General features: G+C 38.1%; 2 protein-coding genes across 6 annotated transcripts; both read left to right on the top strand.

The window, feature by feature from the left end:
- Positions 1–217: 217 nt before the first annotated feature.
- LOC140179544 (protein MAIN-LIKE 1-like) lies at positions 218–1,165 on the top strand. The gene is made up of 2 exons (XM_072218419.1): positions 218–789; positions 878–1,165. The coding sequence occupies exons 1-2, from the start codon at positions 233–235 to the stop codon at positions 975–977; spliced, it is 657 nt and encodes a 218-aa protein (XP_072074520.1). The 5' UTR covers positions 218–232; the 3' UTR covers positions 978–1,165.
- Positions 1,166–6,929: 5,764 nt separating this feature from the next.
- On the top strand, positions 6,930–11,435 carry LOC112750775 (zinc transporter 5). 5 transcript variants are annotated; one of them, XR_011872293.1, is made up of 5 exons: positions 6,930–7,663; positions 8,240–8,389; positions 10,312–10,658; positions 10,750–10,847; positions 10,970–11,435. XR_011872293.1 is itself a non-coding variant. In XM_072216826.1 (3 exons), the coding sequence occupies exons 1-3, from the start codon at positions 7,043–7,045 to the stop codon at positions 10,621–10,623; spliced, it is 1,083 nt and encodes a 360-aa protein (XP_072072927.1). In that variant the 5' UTR covers positions 6,930–7,042; the 3' UTR covers positions 10,624–10,677. The 5 variants fall into 5 exon arrangements, 1 of the variants encoding a protein (XP_072072927.1); XR_011872290.1 differs by having other exon boundaries at positions 11,041–11,435; XR_011872291.1 differs by having other exon boundaries at positions 10,312–10,630.
- The last annotated feature ends 2,579 nt before the right edge of the window (positions 11,436–14,014 follow it).

Genomic DNA, 14,014 nt, shown 5'->3' on the forward strand with positions numbered 1-14,014 from the left:
TCGTGTTGATTATGTTTGTCACCGGTAATTATGCTGGTTCTAAGAATGCGGTTCATTTCTTCCGCAGCCTCAGCGATGCATCAGGAGCATGCGGCGGCAGCAGGGCATGGTCCTGGATGACAGATACGTTCCGTACCTGCAGATGGCTGGTCTTTACCATCTTGCAAGGTTGAACGAGGCCCTTGTGAGTGCGTTTGTTAAGCGATGGCGTCCGGAGACTCACACGTTTCATATGCCGTTCGGAGAGTGCACTATCACACTGCAGGACGTGGCATACCAGCTGGGTTTGCCAGTGGACGGGCGTTACGTCAGCGGCTGCCTATCAGAGTTCCATATATACATCGAGGGTGGCCGTCCAGCCTGGGTTTGGTTCGAGGAGTTGTTTGGAGTGGTACCTCCTCCTAGCCAGGTTCAGAAGTACGCGGTCAACTGCAGCTGGTTTCAGGAGACGTTTGGTGAGTGCCCGGAGGGAGCTGATGAGGATACTGTGCGTCGTTATGCCCGTGCGTACATCATGATGTTGTTGGGCACGCAGCTTTTTGCGGACAAGTCGGGTAACCGCGTTCACATCAGATGGCTTCCGTTTGTAGCTAGGCTGGAGGAGATGGGGACCTACAGCTGGAGTTCTGCAGCACTGGCATGGTTGTACCGGTGCATGTGCCGTGTGGCGAACAGAAATGTTATCAAGCTAGCGGGCCCACTTCAGCTACTTCAGTCATGGATTTTCTGGCGATTTCCTCGGTTTAGGCCTGCAGGATTTGAGACGTTCAGCTGGCCACTGGCCTCGAGGTACTTCCCTAATCTTTGTCTATTTCAATTTACTATTGGATACCCTAAGCACACATATAAGTAGCGGTAACACATGTGCATGTTGCAGGTGGTCAGGTTACATCCCTTCCAGTAGCGAGAAGGGTCCTAGAGTTCAGACGTGGAGGCTATGGATAGACCGGTTGCAGGATAGAGAGGTCAGTATGTAACTTAATAAGTTTTTTTATTTAACCACAATTTACGAGTTGGCATCACGAGTTGCCCTGACATTGTATCGTTCTGCGTGCAGTTTATCTGGATGCCGTACAGTAGCCCTGACGTACTTCAGGTCGTGCATCCCGAGGTTTTGGAGCCTCGGCATATGGTGCTGTGGCGGTCTGTTACATCGCTTATCTACTTTGCCGTCATAGAGTGGCATCAGGTAGACAGAGTTCTTCCGCAGTTTGGAGGGGTGCAGCCCCGTCCACAGGCCGCCCTGAACATCGACTTTCTGATGTCGAAGGACGGCAGAGGCGGCGACCGATGGTTCCCGTCCCATTTGCAGAAGTGGCATCAGTATTGGGAGGACCGTACGGAGAGCGTGCTGAGATTCGATGTTGTTACTGACCCTGGTCCGTCGCATCTGTTCTTGGATTGGTGGAGTCAGCACGGGAAGAGGTTTTTGTCTCCGGATCCGCAGTTGGGCGATCCGAGAGCCGCTGCTATTCCTGTTGAGGCCTCACAGCGGGGAGCTGGGCAAGTACCTGAGATGGATCGGCCTGACGACGTGCCGGATAGGAGGCGGGTTGATAGGAGAGCTCGCGTGGGCACACGTCGTAGCCAGCGTGACTGGGGTTGGCTTGAGCGTGCTATGGAGGCTGGCGACGAGGCCGGCCCCGCTAGGGGTCGACGACGACATCATCCTGGCAGAGGTAGAGGGCGTGCTGCGGTTCATGCCGCTGCACCTGACCCTCAGGACGATGACGATGATCAGCATGGGCCTGAGGGCGGGGATGGTGCAGGGCGGCCTCAGTTGCTGGTGGTAGTACCCAGGATGGGGTTCACGGAGGTGAGTGGTATGGCTCCGGGATGGGTGACGGGGCTGAGCCTAGTGACGCTGGACTTGGGTCCGGTCCTTTTGGACATTACTTTGTTGGAGTACCCACCGACGACCAGCCTCAGCAGGACGGTACTCCATGGGTTATTCCCGGATCACAGTGGCAGGACTTCCTTGGGGCAGATACGCTCGATCCGGACTTCGGCAGTCCACGGTTTCTGGCGGAGATTTCGGCTATCATGCAGGAGGACGAGCCGGGCAGGAGGCGTCCTCAGACCCCTGCCACGCAGGCACCCTTAGATGTTGATCTTAACGAGCCTGCTACGACTCCTGTTGGTGACCAGTTTGCTTTGGGAGGTACCCCACATTCCGCTTACACCGCTGCATCACAGTCTGTCGCCGGGCCGTCTGCCGCACCACTCCATTTTACGCCACCCGCACAGCCTACCCCGCATGAGGACGCAGATGAGATAGAGGATGAGGAGCCGTTCATCCGCAGAGGTCAGAGGCCACGGGTTCCCCGTCGTTGTGGGACAGGCTCCCACTTGTTTAGATGATTTACATTTCATGTATTTTGGACATTAGGGTTCACTCATGTATTTTAGATGATTTACTTTAGAGCTATTTTTCCTTGTTGTATGCTCATTTTATTGTACTTAAAAATCTGTTATTTACCTAGTGGATTAGTGACTATGTATTATCATTGAATCATATGACACTGTAGTTATCAACTTTTGCAGTCATGGGATTTCTAACCAAATTCAAATTCAGATGCAACTTTTTCATTACTAGAAGGTAAAAGGATAAACAGATAACACAAATCATCTTAAATAACAAGTTACAGGAAAAATAAAATCAATGAACACTAACAATAACAAGATCGCTACTACTGGCCCCCCGTGTGAGACGGTCCTCCAAGCTGTGGGCAACTCCTGCGGGTGTGTCCGGGTTGGCGACAAAGGCCACACCTCTTTGGCCGATTCGGATATGCCTCGTCCATGTTCGTCCGTATCCTAGTGGATCTCGGACGACCCTCTCTTGCCCGCCTCTTGGCAGGGTCCGGGATCACGGTTGGCCCGTCGTAAGGTGGCCAGAATCCCTCTGGTATCGGCGGTGTGAATCCCATCTGGTACACACGGAACACTGAACTAATCTGATACACGCTGTGAACATAAGAGGACCAGGTAACCCGTGAGTAGGCGCAGCATGCAAGTGCGTGCTGGCACGGGAAATGAAGTGCCTGGAAGTACCCGCAGTCACAGGTCCTGGCTGCAAGCGATACTCTGTAGGTACCTAATGAGAAAGAGCCCGTCGGGGTGGTCTCGGCTACGGTGAACTCGGAGTTATCCCGGTCATACAAAGTCACCGTGAAGCACCTCGAATTCTTCAAGTTGGCCTCTATACACTTCACCAAGTACTGACTGAATTGCTGTCCGGTTCCCATCTGGGCCTCAGCCTCTCTACCCTTGCGAACAAAGAGTTCCGCAAGCCTTCCATATGTTGCCTTCACCAAAGAGCAAACAGGGAGGTTTCTGACACCCTTTAGGATTGAGTTCACACACTCCGAGATATTCGTCGTCATGTGACCGAATCTCCGTCCCTCGTCACGATGCTGAGTCCATAAGGAATAATCAATCCGGTTCGCCCACTCACACATCGCCGGGTCTTCAGACCGAAGAATATCAAACCAGTAATCAAACTCAACCTCGGTCTTGGCATATGCGGCATTCACTAGAAGCCTATGTGCATCTTTGCCCTTGAAGGTAAGGGCAAAATTAGCCGCTACGTGTCGAATGCAGAATGCACGGTATGCAGATAGAGGTAACCAACCCCCGTCCGGAGCCTCAAGCGCAGCCTTTATGCCGTTATGCCTGTCCGATATAACCAGAAGACCGGGCTGCGGTGTCACGTGCTGTCTAAGGTGGGAGAGAAAGAATGACCAAGACTCTGCATTCTCACCTTCTACTAGTGCGAATGCAACGGGTAGAATGTTGGAATTCCCGTCCTGTGCAATCGCGATGAGCAAAGTACCCCCGTACTTCCCATACAGATGGGTCCCATCAATGCTAACTAAAGGCTTGCAATGGCGAAATGCCTGGATGAGCGGTGGAAACGTCCAGAAAAGTCTGTGAAAAAAAGCTTGAGACTCGTCTACTTGTCCACTAACTCGAACGGGGCTCGTCCGTAGGATTGCAACAGTACCGGGCATCGTCAATTGGACTCCCAAAACCCACCTGGGGAGCTCGTTGTATGACTCATCCCAGTCACCATATACGAGGGCAATTGCCTTCTGCTTCGCCATCCAGACCCTCCTGTAAGTCGGCCTAAACCCGAAGTGTGCTGCTGTGGCATTTAGGAGCACCTTGATGCTGACGGATGCATCGGCCCTAACCATTGGCATAACGAACGCGGAAATCACATGATAATCCAAGCTCCTGTGGTCACTCGAGATGGAGGTCGCAAGACAAGTGTGAGGTCCATTGTACCGCTTGACCTCCCAAATGCCCTTGCGCTTCCGCAGACTCAGTCGAATCAACCATGTGCACCCATTCCCAAACTCAGAACACTTGCCCACATAACGGCGATGATCAGACTCCACAACCTTGTACTGTACCCCTCGCCGGATGCTGTAAGTCTTCACACTTAACAGGGCCTCGTCTTTATCCTGAAATTGCTGACCAACCTGGAACTCTGTCAAACCAGCAGTCCCTTCAGCATCTCTAGCTCCGAATCCAACAGAGTGCCCTGAAACACCCTCTTGCCTCATGGCATCTAGGTCCAAAGAGGAAAAATATGGTGGATACTACTGTGTGCCAGAACTAGAACCACCGACTACCAAAGCAGGCTCAGTCGCTCCAACCTCGTCGCCGCTGTCATCCTCAATCATATCCGGCTCGACGTCGTCCTCCTCTACATCACCCAACACTCCGTCACCGACGCCAACCGGTGGAACTCCCTGTAAAGCGTTCGGCAGAATATCAACTGATCCTACCACGTCGCCTACTCCATCATTCAGATCAACAGCAAAAGACGGGGAGGCGACTGGTTCGACCGCTGGCTCGTACACAGGGACGGACGAAGAAGCAACGGCAGGCCTTGAACTCGAACCGGCTGCCGCTGCTTCAGTGGTGGCATTCCGGTTCGAACCCCCTGAGCTGGATACCACATCAACCAACTTTGCCAACAACTCTGGTGTCCTAACCTCGGGAAACTGCCTCCGACATAGAAACATGACTTGCAGGTCCTCATCACTACCAATCGTGAAGCAATCATACTTCACCGTATCCTGCAAGACAGTGATTGGAATGCGATAGAAAAACTTCTTCACTCGCTTCGCACCTTCCAGACCGAGTTTCATCAGCACAGATCTAACAAGATCATCATAGCCCGTCGTTGGTTTCACGACGATACAGAGAGGATCCTTATCTGTGAACTTCACACCGGAGCGAGTTTTTCTCTTAATGGATCCTCTATGGTGAACCAAAACCCCAAAACTCTCCTCACTAGCCATATTACACCCTCTATGAGAGCAACTCACGTTTAGAACCATATATATACTGCACTGTCTACTACTAATTCGAACCGGACTGGTTCGAATTCAATTTGTGTAATTCGAACCAGCCTGGTTCGAATTACTTGATGCAGCTTCTCCCTATATAATTCGAACCAGTGTCGTTCGAATTATGTGATACGTTTTCCTCCCAAGTAATTCGAACCACCCTGGTTCGATTTACTTGAATGAATTTCCCTCTTCATAATTCGAACCACTCTGGTTCGAATTACTAATGAATTGAGTTCGAATCACACTGGTTCGAATTATATAAATATAGGGTTTGGCTCATTGCAGAAACGAATTTCAGTTTGGCTTATTTAAGTAATTTTCAACTTCCCTTGATTTATTCTGGTTTTTTGCCCTATTTATATCCGTCACTCACTATGCTTGTTGCCAATGACAGCAATTGCTTATGTTTTTAGTTTATATACTTGTATCAGCTCTATAATATTGCATCAAACCAAAATTATATTGAAGTCAAATTCTTTTACATTCGTTACAAAGTTTGACATCGAAAATTTTCTCCTTGTTTCTAATTGCTATTAATTATACTTAGATCTTGTTGGCATCGAAAATTAAGTGTAGCTAGTTAGTTCTGCATAATAAGACATGAGTTTTAATTTTTAAAAACGGAGATTGAGAGAAAAATATATATTATATGTATTTTATCGCATCTTATAATTGCGAGAACAATGCTATCACAATTTTTTAATTAAAAAATATATTTGAGACTTAAAATAAGAGTTTTTATTCTAGTTTTGTGTTAAAATTACAATCTCATGATGATAGAAATTTTCTAAACTGCTACGAGTGGTTAGAAATTTCACTATATATATATATATGAAGTAAAAAATTGAATAATTATAGAAAATTAACTTCTAATTAGTCAACGTTAATTAACTTTTTGTTTTGGTTGTATTTAACGACTTAACATTTAGAATTTAGGATTAATATTTAAAATTTAAGATTTAAGATGGTCAACAACAAACGATAGTAGTCCATAGACTATTAATTTGTAGTGAGAGATAAAATTGTGGTGTCACAAAAAAAAAAAAACAAAAAAACAAAAAAAAAACAAAAAAGTTAGGGAAATGATTTCAAACAAAAAAAGGGCTGATATTGACTAAAAATAATTAATTTCATAATTTAATTGTAAAAAATTTAAATCTTTATTCTCGTAGACATCTCTTATACTATTAATTTGTTCTATTAAATATTGACATGGCGTGTTAAATTATCACCGTCGATACTTAATAGCAACTAAAATAGATATTTTGAAATTTTACTAGATAGAAAAACATGTAGGGATCAAAAATAAAATTTTTTATTTAAAATAAAAAATAATAATAAATTATTAAAATTTATTATTTTTTATCATTATTTTTAATTATTAATTTAATTTTTTTAATTTAGTAATTTAATAATATATTTTAACTTACCCTTTCAAACATGAATGACTCATTGATAACTAAAAATATTAAAATAATAAATTCTAATAATTTTCTAATATTTAAGAAAAAAAAACTTATTTAAGTATAAATTATTTATTATAAATATAAACCCATAGTTGAATAATGCAGAGCAGTAGTTTTGTGTTAATGGTGTCGGCTCGAATTTCGTTTCAATCAAAACCCTTTGAGTGACCACAAAAACATTTTCTCCTCCACACACAACAACTATCAATCATGTTCCTTCCATCAAGAAAATCCATAACCGTATCCATCATTATCCTCCTCCTGAATCAAACAACAACAACATTAGTCTCATCAAAATGCACTTGTGATGACAATTCAAATGACAACAACAATAATGTTTCTGAGGCACTAAAGTACAAACTAATAGCCATGACAACAACACTAGTTGCTAGCATAATTGGTGTGTGTCTTCCAATCATGGCGAAGAACTACAGATACCTTAACCCAGAGAATGATTTCTACTTCTTGGTGAAATCATTTGCTGCTGGTGTGATCCTAGCAACAGGGTTCATCCACATTCTTCATGATGCATTTGAGAATCTAACAAACCCTTGTATTGGTGAAAAGCCTTGGGGGTTGTTTCCGTTTTCTGGGTTTGTGGCAATGCTTGCAGCAATTGGGACACTCATCATGGAAGCTTTGCTTACTGGCTACCATAAAAGGTCTGAATTGATGAAAGCTCAGCCTCTGGAAGATGAGGATGAAGCAGTTCATCATCATCATCATGGTGCTGCTGCTGGTAACGTTCTTAACCCTGCTCTTCCCTCGTCAAACAGATTAGATTCGCCGGAACATTCGCCCGATCATCTTCGAAATACTATAGTGTCTCAGGTATGTAACTCTTCCCTCCCACTTTATATAAAGGATAAGATCGTTGGATAATTTATGAATATTAGATATTCTTTATAGTTTTTATAATTTAAAAATTTTAAGTTTCACCTATATTAAGCTTAAAAAAAAAGAATTTTAATATAAAATAAATAAAAAATATACAAATTTATGCAAACTCAAAAAACCGTCAAAATGATCATTCTTGAACATGAAGGGATGGCTCAAATTCTTTTATCACATGCTCTGTTACATTATTTCATAACTAGATCAGGACAACTCTTCATACAATTGAGGGGAGGCAAGAATATTCAATTCTCTTTTTTCCTTAACTCTCTCTCTCTCTTTCTCTTTTTTATTTTACTTCAAATGATTACTAGGAATATAGTATGAGACATTTAGATTTAATAAGATTTTGATGAACATTCTGAATTTGTGGTCCCATTTTACCATTATTGGACTGAATTATGGTTTATACTCATTTTAACTGTTTCATTTTTTTTTTTACTTTAAATTTAATAAATGTCCAAATATACACATATTTAAAGATGTAGAATATATTAATCTTACTCTCTTCAGATTTTGGAGTTAGCTATTGTTGCGCATTCAATCATTGTTGGGGTGTCTCTTGGGGTGTCCCAAAGTCCTAACACAATCAAGCCTCTGGTAGCTGCATTGAGTTTTCATCAATGCTTTGAAGGCATGGGACTTGGTGCCTGCATTTCCCAGGTGCTACTTCTTACAAATGTATTTATATATAAACAAAAAAAATTGTGCTTGCGTTTGTAGTTTTCTTTCATAAGCACAGAATAGATTACTTAGTGTTTATGAAAAGTTTGAGTGGATTATATTTATACTACCTCTTTTAAGTTGACATTTAGTTAGACATAAAATATTAGAGATTGTCATAAATATCGTAAGTATAATCCACTTTAGTGATATACGAATATTTAATAATTTCTCTAACACTTAATTAGTTCATATACCTCTTTATTGTCAGCCAGAATGTGAAAACGGAATGTTTTTAAGAATAAATAAAATAAGGATTTAGTTAATATGTGTTGTTAAAACACATGTTAAGATTACAAAAGTAAAAAAAATTTATTGAAAATATAAAAAATTTAAATTTTTAATGTATTTATTTTATATTTATTAAATAAAAATATTTAAAATTTTCTATTAATAATAAACTTATGATATGCTTTCAAGATACATGTTAGCTAAACTCATAAAATAAATATATTATTTATTGATATATGCAAATCTAGAACATTTACATTTTTATCCCTCGTTACATATTTTTCATTTATAATATAAATAAGATTATGACAGACAAAAATTTAAACTCTATCTGCATTCACCATAAACCAACACTAATCATTTTCATTATTTTCTTCTTCTTTTTCTCACAAATAGCTGGTAGCAATTTGTTAGTATTTAACCAAAAAGGAAGTTTATGGGACAGCAATTTTATTAAAATTTGGTCAGCATTTAGCCAGCAAAAGAAAAGTAAACAATCTTATATGCATTAGATGTAGTCTCACACCATTAAAAATATTAATAATAATTACAAATTACAAAACTTGCTAGCCCCTTAACCCTCTTCTTATCCAAATGCAGACATAAAGGAAAGTGAGAATGGAGTTCGTCTTATTTGAATACACCGGTCCTACACTAATGCGCACTCACCACATATAGATTTTTTGTCTCAGTTGAAAACCTCATGCAGATTGATGAATATGGGGACACTTGGTCTAAAAGAAATTGGGAATATCAAATACAAATTCCTAACAAACTTTAAAAAAGATTATTCTGATATCGGATTTCTGACTTGAGAGTGATGATCATATTCGAGTAATGTTTGATATTAATGGAAAAGTTTTAGCCCAACAAGTGATAGAACACCTCGTCTCCAGTAAATTGCTTCGGTCGACTACGAAGGAGGGCTCTGAGCCGGATGAAGAGTATATAGATGAGAATGACGCATCCAACAACAGGGATGGTGAAGATGAGTTTGTGCCCAAGACCCGTTAATGAACCAATCCGATTTCTTCTATCTTTAAAGGATGGTCAAAGGAAGAAATCAAGAATCACCAATATGAAATCTAAGAAATCAAAATTTACATCCATCCACACCTATCTCATTGCCATATATACAGGTTTTCATAAATCGTATCTCACTTGCAAATAAAATAGTTCTCTTAATTTTTTATAAGTATTTAGTTTGTAGTATAAATGAGACGTAAAACGAGGGATAAAAAATGTAACTAGATTTGCATATATTATTAGCAAATAATATATTTATTTTATTTATTTAAAAAAGTTCATGTGAAAACTCCATTTAACTATAAAAAAAATATTATAGATCATCAGAATTTATTATTTTTTGTTATTATCTAGCAATCAATTCAATTTTTTTAGTTTAATAATTTAACAATATACTTTATCTCATACTTTTAAACATTGATGGTTAATTGATAGCTAAAAACAATAAATTTTGATAGCTCTCTAATATTCCTCTATAAATGGTTAATGCAAAATTTAAAACAAAATAAATAAAAATTATCGTTCCTTTCAATCTATTTATTTTTCTTCAATTCTACAAATTCTAAAATATCACTTTGACTAATATTTGTTGTTTCTTTGATTAGGCGCAATTTAAAAATTATACAGTTGTAATTATGGTACTATTCTTTTGCTTCACAATCCCAACCGGAATTGGGGTTGGTATTGGTATATCAAAAATCTACAACGAAGGCAGTCCAAAGGCTTTAATAGTTGAAGGGATTCTGCTATCAGCATCCGCAGGGATTCTAATTTACATGGCTCTTGTTGATCTTCTTGCTTCCGACTTTATGAACCCTAAAATGCTAAGGAGTCTTAGGCTCCAACTTGCTGCAATTCTTGCACTTCTTGTAGGAGTCATTTGTATGTCGCTCTTGGTCTTGTGGGAAGGAGCATAGCCACATTGTAACTTCAACTATTAAACTTCCAAAATGTCAATTCTTTTCGTTCAATTTATCTATTTATTTTAAAAAAATGAGGTTTTCATATATATGTTCATTTACTGGTATTTGTTTTTATTACAGAGAGGAACATGATGCATATATACATAAATAAATGGTGGCCAATGCAATAACACGAGGATGCCTATGAAATCGCCACTTAACTTGTCCCGTGACCAATGGTTCTGAAATCGAAACCTGCACTCTTTTTCGATTTTTAAAATTATAAATTGCAAATTTCAAATTGCAATATATGATTTCTTTTAATTTTTAAAAATTATTTTTTATATTGGTTTGTTTTTAGGGATGTACAAATGAATGAGCTGTGTGGAAATTGACCACGAGGATCTGACATTATCATCCCACACTATGCAGGTTTCTGACTCAAGCATCACGCAAGGAATGCTGAGAGTCAGTTCGAATTTAAACAGAGAGGGTAGGGGTTAATTTTATTTCAGAGGGCGAGAAGGCATTGTGATAAAAAAAAGGATACGAAAGGAGGAAGAGTTCTGCCATCATCCCCGTTCTGACTTACTCTTTCGTTGGTGTTTTTGCGTTGTTTCTGGTTTTGTTGTTGTCTCTGCCACTATATATTCTTCACCAATTCTCCCATCTCTCCAACTCTTGATTCCTTATGTACCTCACATCCTCCAATTCTTGGATAGCATATACATGAAAAAAGACATGTACGAAAGTCAAAAATATTTTCTTATTTGAGTGTTTTCCTTTTGTAATACAATAATCAATTTTAATGCCTTTTGTTTTCTTACCTGAGTGTTTTCTTTTGTTGCAAATGCGGGTATGAGTCTTCATGGGATACCATCATTGAAAACTTATGAGTCTGAAGTTGGTCTTATTGTAAGATAAACCCGTTATAACCTGATAATGATTTTTTCATAAACTAATCATGGGTTGTTAGAATGATGGAATTCATAAGATTGAATTGGTTTTTATCAATATCACCAAAGTGCTTTGTGATTTTAGATGTATAATTTTGTAGTCATAAATTTATTCTGACTTTAGATCAACTGATATAAGTTTTGAAATCTTATACATAAAATTTGAAGATGGACTTCTCAAATGGATTGATATTAGTTTTCAAATCGTACATTAAGAGAAGGAAAAATATTTTTTTTCCCTCGCATTACACGAGATTCAATTTCCAAAATTTAAAAAAAATAAATATTGTGGCTTTTTAATTTTTATATTGCAAGTACAATGGTATTTTTCACCATTATTAGAGCTTTGTGTGTTATCCAGGAGTGGGAAAGACGGCAAAAAATAAATCGGACGGTCCGATTTACTCCACCACAAATTGGAGGATTGGTATTGCTCGTAAATCAAACCCTCAGATTTGTGGTAGACGATAACACACATGCAATATTCGAAAGGCGAAATTTAAATCCAACGAGATCGGACGAACACAAATGCGTCTTCAAATTGGAGCCTTAGATTTGTGAGGCACGCTAATCCAACGTACAAGTTTAAATCAGAGACAATCTAACAATCAAGACTGAAGATCAAATTAGAGCCTCAGATTTGTGAGGCATGCTAATCAAATGAATAGGGTTACATCTGCGAAGATCGGACGGTCAAGGACAAAGAACAAGTCGAAGCCTCAAATTTGTTCTGTATCCTAGTGTCGCCCATGCAATTGGTTGGCGTGGAGTGCGTGAGGTGGAAGGTTCTTCTCTCTCTTCTCTTCTTCGTTCATTCCTCTCATTCTCATTCCATTCATTCCTTCACTCTCATTCTCATAAACAAAAACACATTCATAGAATCTCAACCCAAAATTTTTATTTTAGCAAAATCACAATGCCTAAGAAGCAAAAAATTAAAGAAATTGGTCGTTTCGAATTTCACATTGCTAATTATCTTATGTAAATTTTTTTTTATTAAAATTAAAGAAGTTGATCGTCTTGAACTTTACATTGATAATTATCTTAGTCAATCTAATTATGTAAATTATTTTTTTAAGTATGAATATTAAAATAATAATATACATTTAATATTGTTTATAGTAATTAAATAATAGTATTAAACGTATTGGGATAGATAAAAATTAATTAATCATATATATATTGAGTTTACATTAATAATAATAATCTTTGGGTGTAATTAGTTTATTAATTGTATTTGTTAGAGTATGATGGCAATTAAAATTTAGTTTGTAGGTGAAGTTTACTGATAATACTTCAAATTAGAATATTTGCTAATTTTTTTAGTGTTCGTATCATATCAATTTAATTAAGCAATGTTTTTAAATTAAATTAATAGAATTTAATTTAAGATTTGTGATTAATCTGATTAATTATTTTAGATTGTTTGATAATATAAATTAGAATTGTGAGTTTAATTTATTAACTATACTTGTTGTAATAGAATAGATAGCAATTTAAATTTTAACTTTTTGGTAACATTAAGATTAATGATAAAGTTAATATGTTTTAACGAAAATAAATGGTTATATTTTTGTAGTTATTTTAATGTTATCCAATAGATATTAGAACTAATTATTGCCACAATATTAATTATTAAGCTAATGAAAATAATTAATATTTAGGTTTTATGTTAAAATATAATTATGTATTTTACTTTTATGTATGTATATATGTAGGTAAATTTATTGATTACTTACATTTGTTATTCTCTGTTTTAGAAATAAGATATATATAACTTGGTTGGATTTGTTGATAAAAAAATTAATTATAATGATAATTAAGTTAAAATTAATTTAGGGTATACTAGTTAGTTTAGTACAAAGTGTAACACTTTACCACACAAAATTTATGCTGCAGTTGTAAGTTAGAGGTGGTGAGACATTACGACCTCTAAAACTTAAAACTACGTACATAGTAATTGAAGAATAATGATATATTTAGGAGCTTGTGAAAAAAGATGATAGAACAAAAGTTGTATCACACTCAAAACGTCGAAGATAACAAGCGTCGGTAAAAAGAACTGAACGAGACGATATATATATATATATAGTTCAAAGGAAATATATAGCAAATACTAGTCTCGACTTTCGAAGACAAGGTCGGCTAAAAAGTATAATACAACCCAAAAATACACAAAATATAACCTGTTTCTCCATAAATCAACCTCTAAGAGGGATATACAAATACATATATCAAAAGTAGAGAAAAGTACTATATAGATCAAAATAAACCCAAAAGTAAAGTCTTCGCTTCATTAAGAGTCTAGTGTACTCAACGAGGTACGTCACGTCTTGCATCTGATGAAAATAACAAAATCCGATAACGAGTGAGAACCCGAAGGTTTTTAGTAGGGTAATAATTCCAAATAGAGACATTGTAAAAGATATGAACCCATTAGGCAATCCTAA

This window comes from Arachis hypogaea, chromosome 15 (assembly GCF_003086295.3).
Source record: "Arachis hypogaea cultivar Tifrunner chromosome 15, arahy.Tifrunner.gnm2.J5K5, whole genome shotgun sequence".
Classification (NCBI taxonomy): domain Eukaryota; kingdom Viridiplantae; phylum Streptophyta; class Magnoliopsida; order Fabales; family Fabaceae; genus Arachis; species Arachis hypogaea.